Here is an 18537-nt window from a genome sequence, read left to right on the forward strand (position 1 = left end):
AAATGGTCTTTTACATTGTCATTTTTGTCACCCAGATCAGGGACGGAGCCAGGATTTTCTTTGAGGGAAGCAAAGAAACAAAGGTAAAATAAATTAAAAAATGTTCAAATACAAGGTTCATGTGATAAGTGTGATGTGCTAAAAATAAAATGCATGCAAAAGTATAGTATACCTGATAACCATATATATCAACCACATTTACCCGAGCACCCTCTTGGAGTAAAAGCTTGCAACCGGAATAGCACTAATATTGTTTGCGCTGTATGATCCAAAACCACTTAAGCACATACGACATTCATGATTTAAAAACAATATTTTTAGCCGCTCACTGGCTCAGTACTCACATAGTCACATACTCACATTCATGAATCATATAATGATATAAAAGCACTTAAGCACATACGACATAAATCATCCAAAAACCACATACATTAAATATTTAAATTGATTAAAAACAATAATAGTCACTGCTCACATTCATATAAAATTCAACGGCAACACCAATAATAACAGAGTCTAAGACTTAGGGAAATTAGGGCAAAAATAAAATTAGAGAAATTAGGACAAAATTGCAAAAATACGAACCTGAGAGGCTGGGATTGTGAGACACTAACTCACTGAGGACTCCTGCTGGGCTGCTGACTGGCGAAATTATGGCACAGAGGAATGGCGAGTGGCGAGGTGCGACCGTTCGGCACAGACAGGGATAGAGCGATAGAGCCACATATGACCGAGGACTCCTGAGTCCTGAGAGGAGACGGGAGGCTGAGAGGGGCAGTAGCCGGTACTCCGGTAGCGAGAGGCGAGAGGCAGAGAAGCGAATCATTTGCCAATCGGAGAAAGTTTGGAGCACGGTTCTCAAAATAGGAAATCTCCTTTGTGGGATACAAAAGAAGGAAAGTGTCTTTTCTAAAGGCGAAATTGAATAAAAAGGATGTTGTCTTTTGAAATGGCAACATTACTTCATATTGCAAAAAAATATAAAATACCAACTATATACCATTATACACTATGAAATACAGATACGGAGTATATAAATTTATACACAATGAAATACAAAATTTGTTTTTTTTTTTTTTTAATTTTCTTTTAGGGATAATGATAATGCAATTAATAAGTAATGATTAGTAACATGAATAATGATGTTTAACTAAATAAATAAGTAAATAATTAGTAAAAATGAAACATAATTATAATAAGATAAAATACAAAAGCTGTTAACATTATTATTAGTATCATATATTTAAAGCGTTAAGTTCATCATACACACTGTCATGAATGAAATATTTAACTTACCAAGGATAAATTTTTCAACATGACATTGATCAATAATCATGATTAGTACAACGTTGTCCTCCAAATTGAATAAAACCACATCATCCTGCATTGTATTAATATTAAAATGCGTTGTATTAATATTAAAATGCGTTGTTATTTCTTCCCACTGCTTTGTGAAAAAAGTTAAAGTTGTGTCAAAGTAGAGCTCTAACTTTCGAGATCCAAATACTATTTTTCAGTGTAGCATCAACGATCTTGTCAGAATCTCTGAGGAATGCAGACAATGTAGATTTCTATTGAGACGTAAAAAAAAAATGAATGAGTAAATAATTGATAGAGAATATACGTTAAATTAGAATATTATGAATGTATATTATTTCTTACCTCTCCAGGTTGAGAGAAATCAATATACAATGAATGATATCTTTACACATCAATTGAATATGTTGGGGGATCATTCTACGATCGCGCGGCGCATTTAAAGTGCCTTCATACCGACAAACTTTTATATGAGCACTGTTAGCAACATCAGCATCTGTCAAAAATTCTCTTGAACGATGGACGTACTGCAAAGTCAACATAGATGGGTCGATCGGACCGAGATTCAACATTCGACGAGCCATAACTGTTAAGAAAAATAAATATATTATATGATTGAATTACAATTAATTTATTTTACAATTAAATACTTGCTTTGCACATTAGTTTAAGTTTTCCCTCTTTATTTCAAAAAAAAAATGTTGTTGGACAGACCGTAACCTTAGGCGACATTGGAATTTGACAATAAATATATCAATGTCGCCTAAGGTATAGGCGACATTGGAATTTTCCACACTTCATACACACGCGAAATACTAGCTACAAGCTTTTAAATATTCAGTTGAATCATATAATTCAAAGACAAATCAATGGTGTCAAATGCCTTCATAAATTAGAAGAAGCATAGTCTTGTTGGGGCATCTTTGTAACACAAAATTTTTGCAATTCGTGGTGGAAATGAAGTCAAATTCATGTATATGTATTCGATACTAAAATTAATATTAATACTAATTCAACATTTAAAAAATAATTAATGATCATTTTATTAATTAATTAATTAATCAATACTTCCTACATGTCACTATCAATAATTGTTTAAACAGTAAAAATTAAGAAGAAAATTAACACATTATAAATCTGGGAGAAAAATAAATATTAGTTATTGGGAATATGCATTTTTCAGAATTTCAAAAAACAAAAAAATTAAATAAGGTGGAGGAGTAAATACGGTGGTTTACTGTATTTACTCCACTTTTTGGGAGAAATTAAATGGAAAACGTATCTCGCCTAAGGGTTAGGCAAGATACCCAAAAGTCAATCTCACCTATGAGAAAGACACTTTCCCTGATCCGTAAACCACCCCACACATTTCCTTATCACGAATCCCATGTCAGAAATCTTCCTGGCCGGAAAAACGACCCTAGAGAAGTGGTCAGGCTGAGAGCAAGAGAGACGAAAGAGGCGAGAGTTCTGATCAAAATGTGAAATAATGAAAATTTTAAAAAAAAATTATATATATAATACAGCCCCGAAACGGCGTCGTTTTGGGGCTGTATAATTTTTGGCCGCAGCCCCCAGGCCCGCTCCGTCCCTGCCCAAGATGAAGTTCAACAATTAAAAAAACCGAATTACCCCCACCAATATTTGATTTAAAAAGTCGAACGTCTTCCCAGCCAAATTCCACCGGCAATTTGGCTGGGAGGACCAAATCTGCTAAAAAAATGATAATTAAAGGACAAAATTGTTAGTTTTAAAAGTCACGTACCCAAATTAACACTCTCTATAGTCACAGGACCAAAAGTGTAATTTGCTCTTTGTTGTACATAGAAGCTCGGTTAAGATGGAAGCTTACACCCCAAAGAATATCCTTGTCACCGGAGCTGCCGGATTCATTGCATCTCATGTTGCAAACAGGCTTATCAGGAACTACCTAGATTAGAAGATTGTTGTTCTTGATAAGCTCGACTACTGCTCAAACCTCAAGAACCTTCTGCCCTCGAGCTCGTCCCCTAACTTCAAGTTTGTCAAGGGAGATATTGGGAGTGCTGATCTTGTAAACCACGTTCTCGTCACCGAGTCCAAGGGAAAGAAAGCTAAGTCCAAGAGAGAGTAGAAACCAAAAAACACATTGAAATTATCGAAATACCCCAAAATTTAACGCCTAGTTGACACAAAAGGTAACGAAAGATCAATTTAGGGTAATTTTTTAAAAATCAAGAGACCACATTAGGTGCAATTGAAAGTGAAAATACAAAATTGAGAATGAGCCATAGTGAATGGACCATTTTGGGAAAAAACTCATACCAAAATAAGCATCATCAACATCAGTGAAAACCGTGGCATCCAATTTTATTGCGTCTCAAACTCGATCTCACGTACCTATAAAGTGCGATATGAAGGGTTTGGGAGATGGAATTGGCATCACAAAGAGATGAGATGGATCGCCTTAAGGAGATGAAATTCTCAGATCCATCATCATCATCATCCAGCTTTGAGTTGTTGTTCAGTAATGTGGGCGTTGAAATCCTGTGCAGGCTCCCCAGCAGCAGAGCTGCTATCCGGTTGAAATTGGTATGCAAGAGCTGGTGTTCTCTTATCTCTTCTCACTATTTTATTACTTTCTTCAATCACCGCCGCCATCACCCATCCCTTCCGCCAATTCTTCATTCATCGTCTGCCTGCATTATATTCCAATCTCAGTTTCACCCCGATTTGCCCATCGTTTGCGATCCTGAAGCCAATTTGTGCGGCTTCCGCAAGCTGGATTTAAGTTTCCAACACGATATTGATGTGAAGGCTTCGTTTGGTGATTTAATTCTATGCGCCCCCATATGCCTCCCCGACACTTTCCCCAAATTCATATCCGTATTCTATGTCTGTAATCTACTAACCAAGCACTGGACTGCTCTTCCTCCTGCCCCCCAATTCCAACTCACTCACAGGGAGATGCCCAGATTAATGGCCTTTGGCTTACTTTGCGTTCCTGCGCCCTGTTCCCTTTGCACCCAATCCCAATCCCAAGACAATTCTCGTTATAATTGTGTGGTGGTTCAAATTTGTGTTCATCCACCGCTTTCCCCTGCCAAATACAGACTTCAACTCTTCTTCTCCTCGTCTCAGGAATGGAAAACTCTTGTGGTTTCATTACCCTCCCCCATAACATCAAGGTTTCTACTCCGTTCTTCTGCACTTCTTGTCCCCTATAAAGGGATGCTACATATGTTGCTTCGTACGTATATTCTTGTGTATGATCCCTATAATTCTCCTGAAAAATTTTGCCGTGTAATTGATATCGATATGCCGCTTCCAACTGATATGGAAGCTGAGGATTGTTGCGCCCGAACCCTTGGACTATCTCAGGATCAGGATCGTCTTCGTCTAACAAGCGTTTGCGTTTGGGGGATTCACTTAGAATTTCCCATATATTATATATGGGAGCTGGAGGACTACGACATGGGGAAGTGGAGTTTGGTGCACAAGGTTGATATTAGAAGAACAAGTATGCTTCTCTCCAACTTAGACCTTCTGCGTCCTAATCTTGATCCTAAAATTAAAGACACAGGATTTAACCACAAAGATGGGGCTTATTTTCATTGGAACAATTCTTCTGGGTGGTTGGTTGGTAATGGAATTCTTCATTCCATTACTCAACACTGGTGGCCAACACCAGTGCCACCCACCACTAATCCACGCCTACTGCACAATTCAAAGTAAGCACATACACCTAATCTTTAATTTCTTTATATACTTCCCTGCCCTTGTGAATTGTGATTATTGCACCCCTTAAATTAATTAGCTTCTTATTTTATATATATAATAATTTGTATAGCTTGCTCAGTCACTACTGGAAATTATGGAATTTCCAACCACCTGAACTTGATCTTAAATGAGTTGAAACCAAAAAGTGGTCGGAAATAGCAACAAAGGTTTTTCGGGATACCAAAAGTGGTCGGCACAAGGCTTTCTACTTGATTTAATATAACTTTCAGGTGGTCGGAAATTTCATAATTTCTAGTAGTGAGTGGCCAGCTAGCACACATTTTATTTGGATTATATTTTAATTTGTTAGTTGTATCAATAATGTTGAATTTGAATATATATATATATATATTCTTTTCTTTATCCTAATATATTTACATGTTATAATTGCAGATAATGAAAATACTCTTGGAAATTCATACATCCAGTTTCCTCACCTTCTCCCCATCTATTTGAAAAACAACAAATCTAAAGGTTTTTTTTTTCTTCTTTTTTCATTAATTTATATATATATATATATATATATATATATATATATATATATATATATATATATATATATATGATAGGTATTAATCTAATTTGTTTTATTTATTTAGTTACATTTTAAACTATTGTTTTATTCTTCGATCTACCCTTTTTGGAATTCACATTTTGTAATCTGAAGGCAGGCCGGGGAAAAAGCAAGCTCACCGTTGAAACAACTTTCGTTTGTTGTTAATGATATGATGGAAAGCTTATCAGATGTTTTCCCTATTTCATCATTGCGTTGTTTTACTTCATAACTAGTATTTGTACCCGTGCCATAAATAATAATAATATTTTTTGAAGGTAAATAATAATAATATAATTAAACAATATAACATACTAATAAAAAAATAAGAAAATTTATATAGAGTAATTATTTAATACTCCGTAACAATTAACATTGAAATTGTATTACATATTATTAAAAAATAATTTGTATACAATATTTTTAGTCGTAGTTATAGATTGTCCATTATCCATACCAATACAGATTTTTTCAATTAAATTGTCCATTATCCATACCAATACAGATTTTTTCAAAACAAACTCACGTAATACAGATTTTTTCAAAACAAACTCGCGTGCGATAAAGAAAAATAATAAATATATATAGTATAAAAATTATATGAATTTAACTCAAAAAAGTTTATATAGTAATACTAAATACAGTATAAAAAATATATGAATACAAAAACAAAATTTCATATTAATTCAATTATATAATGTTCTTTTATAATATGCAGGTGATGTGTCTACAAATTTGATGATATGTGGTTCAAATCCAACTAAGTATTCTTAAATTTACAGTCTTCAAACACTGCTGGAAATTTCGCTATTTCCGTCCAACATTTCCGACCAACAATAATGTTGGTCAGTAATTTGTAAAAAATAACAACTTTTCGTCGTAAATAAAGATGGACGAAAAGTTGGACGGAATTTCCGTCCAAAATTCGCACGTTGGACGGAAGTTCCAACCGACACTAAATGTTGGACGGAACTTTCGTCCTAGCATAGTGCGTTGGTCGAAAAATTGAATTGACCAGTTGGTGAAATGATAAATATTAGGTATTATTATATACCGTCCAACATTGTTATTGGACGGAAATTGAAATATTTAAGTGTTTGGCGGTAAGAATCCTCAATTTCACAAAATTTTGATCTAAACGCCTAATTAAAAATACATTTCCCTCTCAAAAATAAAAAATAAAAAATCATACCCTGTAGTCGTTTCCCGGGGCAAACTCTTCTCTTTCTCACAGCGCAAACTCATATTCTCAGCACCATTGAACAACCTAGGGAGCGGGATCGTCGTTCGTCGATATCCATCAAAATCTCCTCCACCTTCTCCATGGTCACTGACCTCCGTCTAGCAGTCGCCGCTTCCTCTGCCACAACCACTGACGACTATCGCTCATTGTCTCCGACAGAAACGTCGCCGCGAAGGTCTGTCATTGCTTCGGTCGTCGCTGCGTGCTTCCTCATGTGGTCGCCGCTTCCTCGCCGATTGCTTCCTCTCCGTCGCGTGGGTGGTCGTTGTGTCGGTCGTCCCCGACTGGCCGATTTTGAATTGCGAACTGTTGCAACGATTTCCGCTGTTTCTTTCGTCTTTCCAAGCTGGTTAGTTCTATTACTCTAAATGTTAAACCCTAATCATTAAATTCCTGATGTCATAAATTCCTAATTCCATTTATCCCTAAATCCTAATTTCATTTTACCCTAAATTATTGCATTTACAATTTCTTGATTTATATAAAATTTTCTTAGTACTGCAAAGCTTGATATGTGCTCTCTTTGCTTTACTCATGTATTTACAATATCTTTGCTTTATATAGCTTGATATGTGCTCTCTTTGTTGTACTCTGTAGATTATTTATCTTAAGCAATTTTCTTTTGTGTGATATTGCTTTATATTAGCTGATGATTGTGCTGAGTTTGTAAAAATCTGATGGTGGTTGTCAACTTGTGAAGAATAATAATGGAACTTAGAATATAGGGGATCCTAAGGGAAATGGTTGTGCTAAGGTGGTGGTGCTCTCTGGGACATAAGTTTGAAGAATATGATGGTGGTGCTCTCTGGGACATCTTTAGAAAGGAAGATGTCTCTAAGGTGGAAGAGTATCTAAGGGACTTCAAGTAGTTCAGGCATATTTATTGTTGTCAAGTGCTAGGGGTACAACTATTTGCATTAACATTTTGGTGATTCTTTTGTTTTGATTATCTTTCATCTTTTCTTTACTTAGGTTGTTCACCCAATACATGATCAAAGTTTTTACTTGACTCTTGAACACAAGAAAAGGCTTAAAGAATAATATGGTTAGTTTTCTTCTGTCAACTTACACTTTTAAATACCAGTTTTATATTTTCACTGCATATTTTTAATAGCATATTTTCACTGCATCAGTGTTACAAGTAAGAATAGAAGCCAATACCAGTTCATCTGATCTGTGTAAATTAATTTGATGCTGGCAGAGGTTATGATTTTAGCAGATCTTGTTTTGGTCCACACACGGTTATACTGTGTGACCAGGTTCACATATTTCAACTTAGAGTTGTGATTGTAAGATGCCTTACTATGAATTTTAGCGGTTGTAGGAATGAAGGGGAAGTGCAGAATATATTCTGCAGTGCATATCAAGGTAAAACATTGTCATGGGGAACTAAAATTCAAGTTTAAACTCATATCTTTTGCTTTCAAAAAAAAAAAAAAACTCTTATCTTTTGCATTAACTACTCATTTAACACATTAAATTCAATTTTTCAGGATATGGATTCCATGAGGATGGATTATAGGTATGTTTTACCTGGCTTATTTCCTGTTCTTAATTATTTCATCACTAAGTGTAACAACGGTGTTGTTAGGTTGGTATGATCGCTGCATACGGGTTGTTAAAAGAAGAGTTGCAGCCCTCTGGACAACTCAAAACACATGGTACCTTTCGTTAGGATGGTATGATCACTTTTTCATTTTCATGTCCAAGTTAGTACAGTTAGTAATTTCATTAGAAATGATTGACAGGTTGCAACCCAGGCTGATCTCGGCCTAGCAGATGCATACATTCATCTATAGCATCAAGAAAGTAAGGTTGCAAATTCTGCATTGTTTCTACATTGTTTCTACATTGTTATAAACTGCAATAATGAGGATAAGATTGTTGTTCTTGTCGGGACAGTGAGAAACAATTGTTGGGAGAACTTACATTCATATATAGCATCAAGAAAGTAAGGTCTATTGGGGGAAGAGGAGAAGAAGAAAGTAAGGGCTTTCTCTTTCTCCCTCTGATTCTGTTTGTCTTTCCCCTTTCTACTCATGTAATAAAATGTCCATTTCTTTATATTTCTTTATATGATTGTAGTTTTGTAGTCTATATCTACAGCCCTCACACCAATTGCAGCATGAGAAACGAAACGGTTGTTGATTGTTTTTGCTAGAAATCACTTTAGAAATGCTGATCAAAGCCATCATATTAAATTAGTTGCATTTGCAGGTATACTCATCATCTACACTAGATCAAATTCTTGATCATAGAAGTAGAAGGATGTGGATGCTGCATTGATCAAAGCCATTGAAGTAGTGTCGGATTTGAAAGCTTATTTGGGTGCAGCGTGCATACTTAAGTAGTATTGATTAAGTAGTATATATGTTCATGATTTTTTATTTTTTTTGGTGTATGGTATCCATTGTTGGAAGTACTATGAACATGATCATAATTTTTCTTGTAAATAATTTTGATGTTTAAATATATTTTCAATTTTAAATTTAGTGTGTCCATTAATTTATTGATGACATATAATTTATTAATAATAGGTAGAAATAAAATTATGGTGGTAATATAAAAATAATAAAAATATTTCATGTGATTAAGATTTTCCTACCAATAGTTGGAAGGAAACTCACAACATTCAGTACTCAATATTTCTGTCCAACTGTTGGTCGGAATTTCTGTCCAATAGTTGGAAGGAAAATCAAAAAATATAATATGTGAGTTTTCCGTCCAACTTTGATCGAATTTCCGACCAACACATGTAGTTGGACGGAAATTCCCACGTTTTAAGAATGGTGGGTTATTGTTCGGAATTTCCGTTCATTTTTATATGTTGGACGCTATTTCCGACGAGAAACTAGGGTTGGACGGAATTTCCGACAAGCGTTTTTCCGAACGTTCAATTTGGTCGGTATGTTGGACGGAAACCTTGTTTCCGACCAATATATCGCGTTTTCCGTCCAATATTCGTTGGACGGAAAACGCGAGATTTCCAGCAGTGAAATAGGTTGGAACTGTTACATGTGTCATACGTAATGTCCATCTATTTGAAAACAGATCCAAAAAAATATCCATCAGAGAGTATACATATGATTATCTAACATAAAAAAAAAAAAAAAAAAAAATTCCACTGGGACATTTATGTCTTGTAACCATAGCACAATAAAACCAAAAAAATCCAATGTACAGATTAGTTTACTTCCTTTTATAAATATCAGAAATTGTACTTATAGTCAATCTGCAATTTGTTTGATCCAAATGTAGAGGTTGCTAAATGCTTTGCTTTCCATCTGTTAGTTATCGAGAACCATAATTAAACTATGCAACGATTATGTTTTATAGATTTATTATTGTGGTGTTTTATTTATAAAAGACATTTAATTAGCCAACTAATATATGCATAGGTAATACAAAGAACTAACAAACTTAACATATAAAAATTATTAATGAATTTGGTTAAATCTAATCAGTGGCTGTAACGGAATATGAACATCATTAATTATCCGATAAATCAACATTTGACATCGTTTTTTAGTAAGTTGTTGCTTTATTATAATAATAGATAGATATATAGATAGATGATAGAGAGATAGACTATTTTCACAAATTAAAACTTACTATATATACGTTAAGTCTTGGGCATGGCAGATGAAGAACTGACCAGTTTTAGATTCATAACTGACCATATTTTTTTGAAAACTAACTGACCATATTTTTGGGCTCAGCAAATGAAGGATTCCAATGACCGGCAAAGTTATTGGCCCTGGTGGGAATTTTTGGATAGTTATGTTGTGCATCCGTATGCACCATGCATGGTGCATACGGATGCAAAAACGACGTCGTTTTATTAAAAATGTGCATCTCACTTTAAAAAAAAAAAATCAGTTTTGATTCCCCTCAACAGCATTATGTTGTTCATTCATTCTGGAATTTTAGTTCATAGATTCTGGAATTGTAGTTCATAGATTTTGGAATTTTAGTTTATCGATTCTGGAATTTTAGTTCATTCATTCTGGAATTTTTAGTTCATAGATTAGATTCTGGAATTTTAGTTCATAGATTCTGGAATTATAGTTCATTGATTCTGGAATTATAGTTAATCGATTCTGAAATTTTAGTTCATATGTTGTTGCTGAGAATCAAAACTGATTTTTTTTTTTAATAAGTGAGACGTGCGTTTTTAATAAAACGACGTCGTTTTTACATCTGTATGTACCATGCGTGGTGCATACGGATGCACAGCATAATTTGCCGGAATTTTTTGCCTACTTTTTGCTAATAAACAGAGGGCTTGGACCAAAGTCCAGGTCAACAATGCAGGAAATCCATTCTCTCTGATCTCTCTCTCAGTTGACTTGTAAGAATGGAATGGAATGGAATGCCAATCTGCTCTTTAGGATTCGATATGTATACAGAATAAGAAGACCCAGAATGATGATGTGCACGCTTCTATATTTGACCTTTACAAACACTACAATTAATGCATGTAAGTGCTGACACGTATCAGTGGTATATATATTTATAAGGAAATTTCAAATTTGGTCCTATAACTATATGGATCTTGTTAATTTCAGTTTTATGACTTAAAAGTGTCAATTTAGTACTTTAACTATGTAATTTTTATCAATTTTGGTCACTCCAATCAAATTGTCGGTCAAATTTCGCTGGAAAAACTTAATCCTTCATTTAGTCTATAATTTGAGGGACAAAATCGTCTTTTGTATTCTGGTCCGAATTCAAGGATGGTATAACCCGGTTCAGCCGGTTCAGCGTGAGAGTTTTGCAGCGCCAGTATCCCGAAAAAAAGGAACACTACTGAACCTTCCGGCTGGTCGTCTAGCCATTCCAAAATCTGTTGGCTACTTTGACCGGCGCCGGCCAAATTTAGTATAGGTCCGACGGGGTATAGAGGTGGGGAGTTTGGGTCGTGGGAGATGGTCTTGATTGGGTGGGATTCAAGTTCAAGAAAGGTGTTCACAATAACACCCTTTGTCGCACTGATGAGTTTGGATATGGCGAGGAACATTGCGAAACCGTGTTTGTCTAGCAGAGCATAGGGGATCGAGCTGGGGGGGAAAGGCTTGGCGTAAGTTGGGATATTGAGATCCCTCTCGCACCCTCTTAAATCGTCGGTGGTGATTCTCTGCATATGCAGGTGGAAGCCCAGCGCGGCGGTGGCGGAGGTGTAGAACACATAGGTCGGAACTCCAAATTCGTTGGCCACGTCAATCATGACCGTGGAAAACATGTCGATTACAGATCCGTCCAGACATACAGTTCGGATGGTTTCTTGAATGCATTCTCTGACTTGAGGTTTGAAAGGGTCGATGGGGATCATCGAAGGAGTGGGAATGTGGGAATGTGGGAATGTTGGTGGAATCGATGGGGTTCAACTCGTCCACGGGGAGTGTCACGAACTTCAGTCGCCTTTGCGAGGTTTGGGATTGAATGAAAGAGGTGATTTTGAGGTCGAAAGGTGGTTTCATGATGAAGATGGTGATGGAGATATGGTGGTATATGTGGATAAGGAACTATGCGATTTCAAAAGACTACAAAAACGATTTTTCCTCTCAAATTATAGACTAAATGAAGGATTAAGGTTTTTATGCGAAATTTGGTCGGAGTGACCAAAATTGATAAAAATTGCATAATCAAAGTGCTAAATTGACATTTTTAAAAGTCATAGACGAAAATTAATAAGACTCCAATAGTCATAAGACCAAAATTGAAATTTCCTCTATATTTATTTTTAGAGATATGTAACATTGTCATCATGTAGATATTTATTGACCAGTTAGTTTTGCTATAAAGATATTTCGTATTGTCATGTAACTTCATTCAATACATATTTATTGGTACAAATAAATGTACAATAATTATACCAAAAAATTTTATAATGGTGACACATCATGATATCAATCATCCAACTTATTATTATTAGTGATATAAGAGCCATTACAATTGAGTTATTTAGTTGTTTTTTTTTTAGTGACTGCAAGAATGAGTTTTCATGGAGTTTATAAGAAAAGAAAAAAGACTAAAGTGTCATTTCGCACTATGAATTATACGCGATTTTTTTATGTCGCATCCTAACCTTTCATAAATGCTATTTTGATACATAAATTAAAATTTTGTTGTCGCCTAGCCTTTTTTGTAGGTAGCCTTCAAGTAACAGGTTAGAACTTGATGATGTGGAAGTGTTTAGTTGTTGACTTGTTTAAATAAGTAATAAAGGTATGAGTTGGCAGCCATTTCATCATTTAGCTTAAATAAGCAAACTTTTTGGTCATCCTTGCTGACGCTTGTGGCAGAGTAACCCCTAGATCCGGCGCCGGCAACCCTCGTATAGTACCTCTTCCGCACTGTCTTTGTCATCAGCTCCGACGACAACCCGCCGTCATCTCCTCCACCGCAGTGATCCCTGGAAAGCTTTCTTTTCTCCGGCAGTTTGTGTCCTTTTTTTATCCAGATTTTTTGCGCTTCTGGGCAAGAAATTTTTTACTGTATGGAATCAAATGCAACAGAGATGAAGAAGAAGAAGCTGTGTTGGAGCTATTAGTATAATAGTGGCAGCAAGCCGAAAGTGAGGCGCTGGTTGGAGTCGTCGTCGGGGGTGACGATGTTGTTGAGGACCCACACGATCTGCTGAGACAGAGTGGCGTCGTTGCTCTTGACCGCGTTTGTGCCATTGATGGTTGTCGCTAGACACTTTGAGTCGATGTTCTACCATTTTTTCGTAGATCAACGAATGTATTAGTTTATTCCCAGTTTGGTCACTTAATTAACTAGACATTCTTCTGCCCCTTAATGTATTCAACACTTTTTAATTTTCCAATTGTTTAATTTGAGTATTATGTTTTACCTTCAAAAGATATTAAAAAAAATATTAAGAATCATGAGAAAATATTTTTAAAAAGAAAATAAGTGAAAAAAAAATAGTTGATTTGACCAGTACATGAAGAAAATATTTTTTTTTTAAAAAATCAAATTAAAAAAATAAGTATAAGAAGAACAAATAGGTATGTGTTAAAAGTACCCCAAATGGAGGATTTTCTTATGGAGAGCTCTTTGTGATATCCTTCCCACTTCTATGAATTTGTTTATAAAGAGGATGAAAGTTTTTTTTGAAAAAAAAAAAAAAGGATGAAAGTTGATCCTACATGTCTTATGTGTGGTATGGCTCATGAGAATATAATGCATGCTCTTATTTTGGGTGAAAGTGTTGACAATAATATAATAATCTTACGTAACAAGCCAGCTATCACACCAACTCAATTGGGCTGTTCTGGTAAATAACTGAGGCCCTCCAAAATTATAATTTTTAAAACTAATATATGCGAGTTTCGAATCTTTGACCTCCAAGTTAAAATACAAAAAATATACATTATATTGCTACCACCTCTTCATAGAACCTTTTAAATTTAATTGAAAATTTTTAATTTTTATTTCTAAACTAGCTAGGTAAATATTAAATATTTGGCCTCTAAAACTTGGGACCCCTCTAAAATTGGCGGCCTTGTGCGGTAGCCCAACTTGCATAGCCTAAAATCCGGCTCTGGGTTGCCCTCGCATATAATAATCTATTCATAGAAACGGTTTAAAAATTGATAAAAGATAATCAATAATAATTACGATAGATAAAAAAAATTAAAAAAAAATGACATCAATTCAATTCGATAAACCATTGCAATTTCGTATATAGGCAAAGGGTTTAAAGACTGCAGAATTCTGGTCACTAAGCATGGATCAATGTTATCTTCACACATACTTTATATGAGGGAAATAAATGTGTCGATCATATGGTAAATTTGGGTCAAAACGCGGCGTGAGGACCACCTGGTTAGATCGTTCGCCGTTAAGTTTAAACCCTCTTCTTGCAGTTGACGTTTTTGGGGCTAGCACAGCTAGAGTTTGGTAGTTAGCTCTCTCTTTCCCGTAATGGGTCTTTTTCCACCAAAAAGAAAAAAAGAAAAAAAAAATCGTACATTAGTTAACTCAATTGCCGTAATATAGGGAAAATTACTCATCAATAATTTCAAAAGTTTGAAAAAAATAATTACTGCAATTTAGAAAGAGTAAATAGCAATTTTGGTCTCATGAGTATTAGAAAGATGACAATTTTGAATTTTTGATTCACATGATTTTCATCCACAACTATTGTTTTATTACCAAATTTCATCAATGACTATTATTTTAATTAGTGCCAAAATTTATCACGCCGGTCACCTTTTCATTTAAGATATGCCCTTAGGGTTGGAGTTCAACCTTTTGGAAGAAGATATGCCCAAATATGAAATTATGAACAGTATTTTCATCTTTTTTAAATTAAGCTCTAAGACGATCTATCCAAATTCACAATTTTCCTCCTCAAATTAAGGTAGGATGAGAAAGAAAATTGTGAATAATTGTGATCGATCTTAGGACTTATATCTTTTTATTCATGCTCAAATATATTGAGATCTTAAGTTGAAAATGACGAAAAAAACCCTAAAAAATTTAGATTTCGGCATGTCTTAAACGGATGGGTGATCGACGTGATCAATTTTGACACAAACAATAGTTGTGGATGAAAATTGGTACTAAAGTAATAATCGTGGATCAAAATTGGTAAAAATTAAACATGTGGACCAAAACTGTCATTTTGTTAATACTCGTGGGACTAAAATTGGTATTTGCTCATTTGGAAATTAAAGTACATTAATCAATCCAGCAAATACCAATTTTGGTCGAGTATTAGCAAAATAACAGTTTTGGTCCACATGTTTAATCTTTACCAATTTTGATCCACGATTATTACGCTTACTTTAGTACCAATTTTCATCCACAACTATTGTTTGTGTCAAAATTCATCACGTCGATCACCCACCCATTTAAGACATGCCAAAGTCTAAAACTTTTAAAGATTTTTTCGTCATTTTCAATTTAAGATCCCAATTTGAGTATAAATAAAGGGATTAAAATTAATCTTCGCAGATCTACTCCTCATCCTACCTAAAAATAATATTTGGCATGTCTTAAACCAAATATATGGAAGTCCTATTATATTATCGTATTCTACATTTTAACATTTTTTCTATTTTTAAAAATATTTAATATAATTTCTTCCGTGCATTGCACAAGTAAAACACTAGTTCAATATGAAATTGACTAATTCGTGCTAGCAAATGAAAATTAAAAAGTTTTTGGATAGTAAATATTTGTGATTTTTGTGAAGATAAATTGTTGCGAATAAGTCTGTTTTTTTAATATATAAAATATAAAATAGCATGATTTAATTATTTCTGTAAAAATAATCCCAATCATGTGTTAATTACTTAATTAACACACTTTTCTTAGAAGTGAACACAATAATTTTTAGAATTTTGTTGGTAGAATTTTTTATCTTTTATTTTTTATTTTTAGAGAAAGTGTGTTCTCTCTTCAACGTACGCTAAGTAGTTTAAATGTTATACACTTATTCACTACATTTTTGTAAAATAAAATTGTCCTTGCACAATTAAATTAAAACTCTAGTACCAGTAGTACGACAGAAAGAATCTTAACATAAATTTGATAGCTAAATAAAAATAATTATATAATAAATAATTTTCTTTAAACGTCATTATATTGTTGCCTTGTTGGTATAAATATATAATTACCATATATAGCATAAAAATAATAAATAATTTTCTTTATAATTTTACACTAATTGCTTTTAAGACTTTTAAATTAATTGCATGTAACTCAAAATTCTTTGATTAACATTTCATTTAATTTTCTCGTTTCAACATAAATATATAAAAAAAAATCCTCCAATATAAGTAAAAAAAAAAATATTAAGGTAATAAGTATGTAACCATTTCAATATAATATGAATTCTACAACTTTTATAGTCTTTATTCATTTATTATTTTTTTTAAATATAATCGTAATTTAATATTAATTAATTAACCATATAAGACACATATAAATACCAAGTATCTATAAAAATGGGGTGAAATGTTGAGTCATTTTCATTCATACCTCTAATTCCCCTTCTTTGTGTTTTTTTTTTTTTTTTTTTTTCTAAAAGACATTTTCATGGAAAGCTCTCAACTCCATGTTGCTCTCCTCTCGAGTCCCGGCATGGGTCACCTTATCCCCGTGCTAGTGCTCGGAGACCACCTCGCCTCCCGCCATAACCTCAAAGTCACCGTTATCGCCATCACCACCTCAGCGGAAACCCAATTTCTTAAATCCCATATGAAAAGTAGTAGCCCCATAGACATAGTCCCCGTCCCCGCCGTCGACGTCTCCGGTCTAATCGACGAGAAAACTCAAGTTTTTACTCAGCTACGGATAACAGTCCGGGAGGCACTTCCGAACGTCCGGTCCAGCATCGCCGCCATGGACCGCCGCCCTGACGCCCTCATCGTCGACGTATTTTGTACCCAAGCCTTGTCCATTGCCGAGGAATTGGGGATTCCGAGGTACGCTTATCATCCGACCACGGCGTGGACCGCCGCTCTGGCCATGTATTTTCAGGTGTTTGATAAGACGATCGAGGGGGAGTTCGTGGACCGCCTTGAACCGTTGAGAATCCCCGGGTGCATGCCGGTCCAACCGGAGGATATGATTGACCCGTTGATGGACCGGAATGACCAGCAGTACCGGGAATATGTTAATCTAGGGATAGAGTACACCCAGTTTGACGGGCTATTAGTTAACACCTGGGAGGAACTGGAGCCTAACACCGTTAAAGCTCTAAGAGAAAATGAGGAGTTACGGGCTGTGGTGAAAGTACCTGTATACCCTATAGGTCCGTTGAAGAGAAAGGTGGAGGCCAAGAATGAGGGGGAGGGCAGAGACGAGATTTTGAAGTGGGTGGATAGGCAACCGGTGGAGTCGGTTTTGTACGTGTCGTTTGGGAGCGGAGGACTCTTGACGGCGGAGCAAACGGCGGAGTTGGCTTGGGGGTTAGAGAATAGCCAGCAAAGATTCATTTGGGTGGTTCGGCCACCCTGTGATTATTCTCCCGTCAGCTACTTGGCCTCCAAATTAGAAACCGGCAATGACGCCGGTGGCCCGGATTACCTGCCAGACGGGTTCCTCTCCCGGACTCGGGATGTGGGATTTGTGGTCCAAATGTGGGCTAACCAGGTGGAAATATTGAGCCACCCTTCAGTGGGCGGATTTCTGTCTCACTGCGGATGGAACTCGACTCTGGAAAGCGTGATGAATAGCGTGCCAATGGTTGCATGGCCGCTGTATGCGGAGCAAAATATGAACGCAACCATGCTGGCGAAGGAAGTCGGGGTGGCCGTGAGGCCAGCGGTGGCGCCGACGGTGAAGGTGGTGAGGAGAGAGGAGATAGAGAGAATGGTGAGAACTCTATTGCAGCATAATGAAGGGAAAGGCATTAGGGAGAAAGTGAAGAAAGTAAAAGGTAGCGGCGAAATTGCACTAAGCAAAGGCGGATCTTCCTACAATTCCATGTGTGAGCTGCTGAAAGACATTGATACAAGAATTCACTAGGATATCCCAATCCATGTCTCTCTCACAAATTAATTAATTTTCTTTTAAACCTCTTTTTTTTTTTAATTAAAAACTGTGCTTTCTAGCTTTGAAGTTTCAACCATGATTTTGTGTCAGCCTTTCATCGCCTTTTGTTTTACATTTTAAACTTTTTTAATAGTAAAGTTAAGTATTATTA

General features: G+C 35.4%; 2 protein-coding genes across 2 annotated transcripts; one reads left to right on the forward strand and one right to left on the reverse strand.

Moving 5' to 3' along the window:
• Positions 1-21: 21 nt before the first annotated feature.
• On the forward strand, positions 22-18359 carry LOC109151208 (anthocyanidin 3-O-glucosyltransferase 5-like). The gene is made up of 2 exons (XM_019299129.1): positions 22-26; positions 16918-18359. Exon 2 carries the CDS (start codon positions 16926-16928, stop codon positions 18357-18359), a length of 1434 nt encoding a protein of 477 aa, XP_019154674.1. The 5' UTR covers positions 22-26; positions 16918-16925.
• LOC109151136 (anthocyanidin 3-O-glucosyltransferase 1-like) lies at positions 11521-12114 on the reverse strand. Its single transcript, XM_019299053.1, has one exon. It carries the CDS (start codon positions 12112-12114, stop codon positions 11521-11523), a length of 594 nt encoding a protein of 197 aa, XP_019154598.1.
• Positions 18360-18537: the final 178 nt, after the last annotated feature.

This window comes from Ipomoea nil, unplaced genomic scaffold, assembly GCF_001879475.1.
Source record: "Ipomoea nil cultivar Tokyo-kokei standard unplaced genomic scaffold, Asagao_1.1 scaffold2283, whole genome shotgun sequence".
NCBI classification, from domain to species: Eukaryota; Viridiplantae; Streptophyta; class Magnoliopsida; order Solanales; family Convolvulaceae; genus Ipomoea; species Ipomoea nil.

Bases quoted from the DNA above. Each gene is read 5' to 3' on its own strand.
- LOC109151136 (XM_019299053.1), bottom strand. From the start codon at position 12,114: ATGTTTTCCACGGTCATGATTGACGTGGCCAACGAATTTGGAGTTCCG.
- LOC109151208 (XM_019299129.1), top strand. From the start codon at position 16,926: ATGGAAAGCTCTCAACTCCATGTTGCTCTCCTCTCGAGTCCCGGCATG.